Source organism: Orycteropus afer, unplaced genomic scaffold (assembly GCF_000298275.1).
Source record: "Orycteropus afer afer isolate SDZICR_OR568_19922 unplaced genomic scaffold, OryAfe1.0 scaffold00002, whole genome shotgun sequence".
NCBI classification, from domain to species: domain Eukaryota; kingdom Metazoa; phylum Chordata; class Mammalia; order Tubulidentata; family Orycteropodidae; genus Orycteropus; species Orycteropus afer.
In genome coordinates, this window is record NW_006921589.1 from 33,372,069 (window position 1) to 33,373,433 (window position 1,365).

General features: G+C 38.8%; 1 protein-coding gene across 1 annotated transcript in view; it reads right to left on the reverse strand.

The window, feature by feature from the left end:
• Positions 1-1,365, reverse strand: part of LOC103193016 (aldehyde oxidase 2) — a 118,375-nt gene that overhangs the window by 9,753 nt on the left and 107,257 nt on the right. Inside the window, exon 31 of the mRNA XM_042783580.1 lies at positions 936-1,050. Coding sequence (XP_042639514.1) covers positions 936-1,050 — 115 coding nt within the window. The remainder of the gene's footprint in view (positions 1-935; positions 1,051-1,365) is intronic.

A 1,365-nucleotide genomic window follows, 5' to 3' on the forward strand; every position in this document is an offset into this window, starting at 1 on the left:
AGCACCGATGGCAAGGTTCAATGAGACAGAAAATAACAAATGCTGGTGGGGATGTGGAGAGATGGGGACTCTCATACACTGCTTGTGTGACCATAAAGTGACACTACCACTGTGGAAAGCAATATGGCGATTTCTTAGAAAGCTGGAATTGGAGATACCATTTGACTCAGCAATCCCATTACTAGGTATATATCCTAGAGAGGTAAGAGCCAGGATAGGAACAGATACATGCATGCTCATGTTCATAACAGCACTATTTACAATAGCAAAAAGATGGAAACAACCTAAGTGCCCATCAGTGGAAGAGTAGATGACCAAACTATAGTGCATACACATACTGGAATGCTATGCAGCACTAAAGAATAATGTAGAGTCTGCAAAACACTGCATAATATGGATGAATATGGAGGACATTATGCTGAGTGAAATAAGTCAATCACAGAAGGACAAATATAGTATTAGTTCATTGTTGTGGAGGGTCAAGGAAAGGTTTATATATGGAGGGAAACTTTCTTTGTTGGTTGCTAGGGGTGGAAGGGGAGGGGAGGGGACACTGAAAAAAAAAAGAAAAGCATTGACCTATGTCACTTAAGTTTTGTGTATTTCATTGTACATAAATTATATTTCAATAAAATGCATTAAAAACAAGAAAAGAAAAACTGTGGAAAGTCATTTTGCTGTCTGAAATGAAATAAAAAATTCCATTGAAATGGGTAGATATTTAATATACTTCAGGCTGTGTCACGAGCAATTCTTTCTTACCCATTATATTTTCTTTTTAAGTAGAAATGTAGGATAAGGCTGAAACAATCTCACGGAATTGAAAGAATCTTGTTATTACTTCACAATAATGAATTTGGGCTACTTAAAGTAGAACACAATTTTTTGGTGGTGGTTGTTTTAACTTGCCAATAAGTAAGCTATATTTCACTTACCTTGTGGGCTCCAGTCAGGCAATCAATTTCGACCTCAGAACAGGCAGCTCCATAGACATAGTAAGGAAACGGGTCTCCCTCCCCCTTCTCCCAGTCCATGTAGGCCTTGTAACCCCTGAGGGATGAAATAAAGCACTTTGCCTTGGGAAGGTGCAAACAATGTTGATTCATTTTGAAAATTATCAAAGTTTTACAACAGCATTTCATTTGATGGATGTTCATTTCGACTGCCTTTTAACCCTAGGGTCAACTGCTGACTCTATAACCTAGCTAATTACAGCACCACCATCTTTTGCCTCCATTTAAAAGTGGATACTCGAGTTCCGGCAAGATGGTGGACTAGGCAGAAGGATTGCACAGACCCTCTTCAACAAAGAAAAGGGAAACCAATTAACACAGACACAGAAGATAATCTTGGACCCCTGAGCCT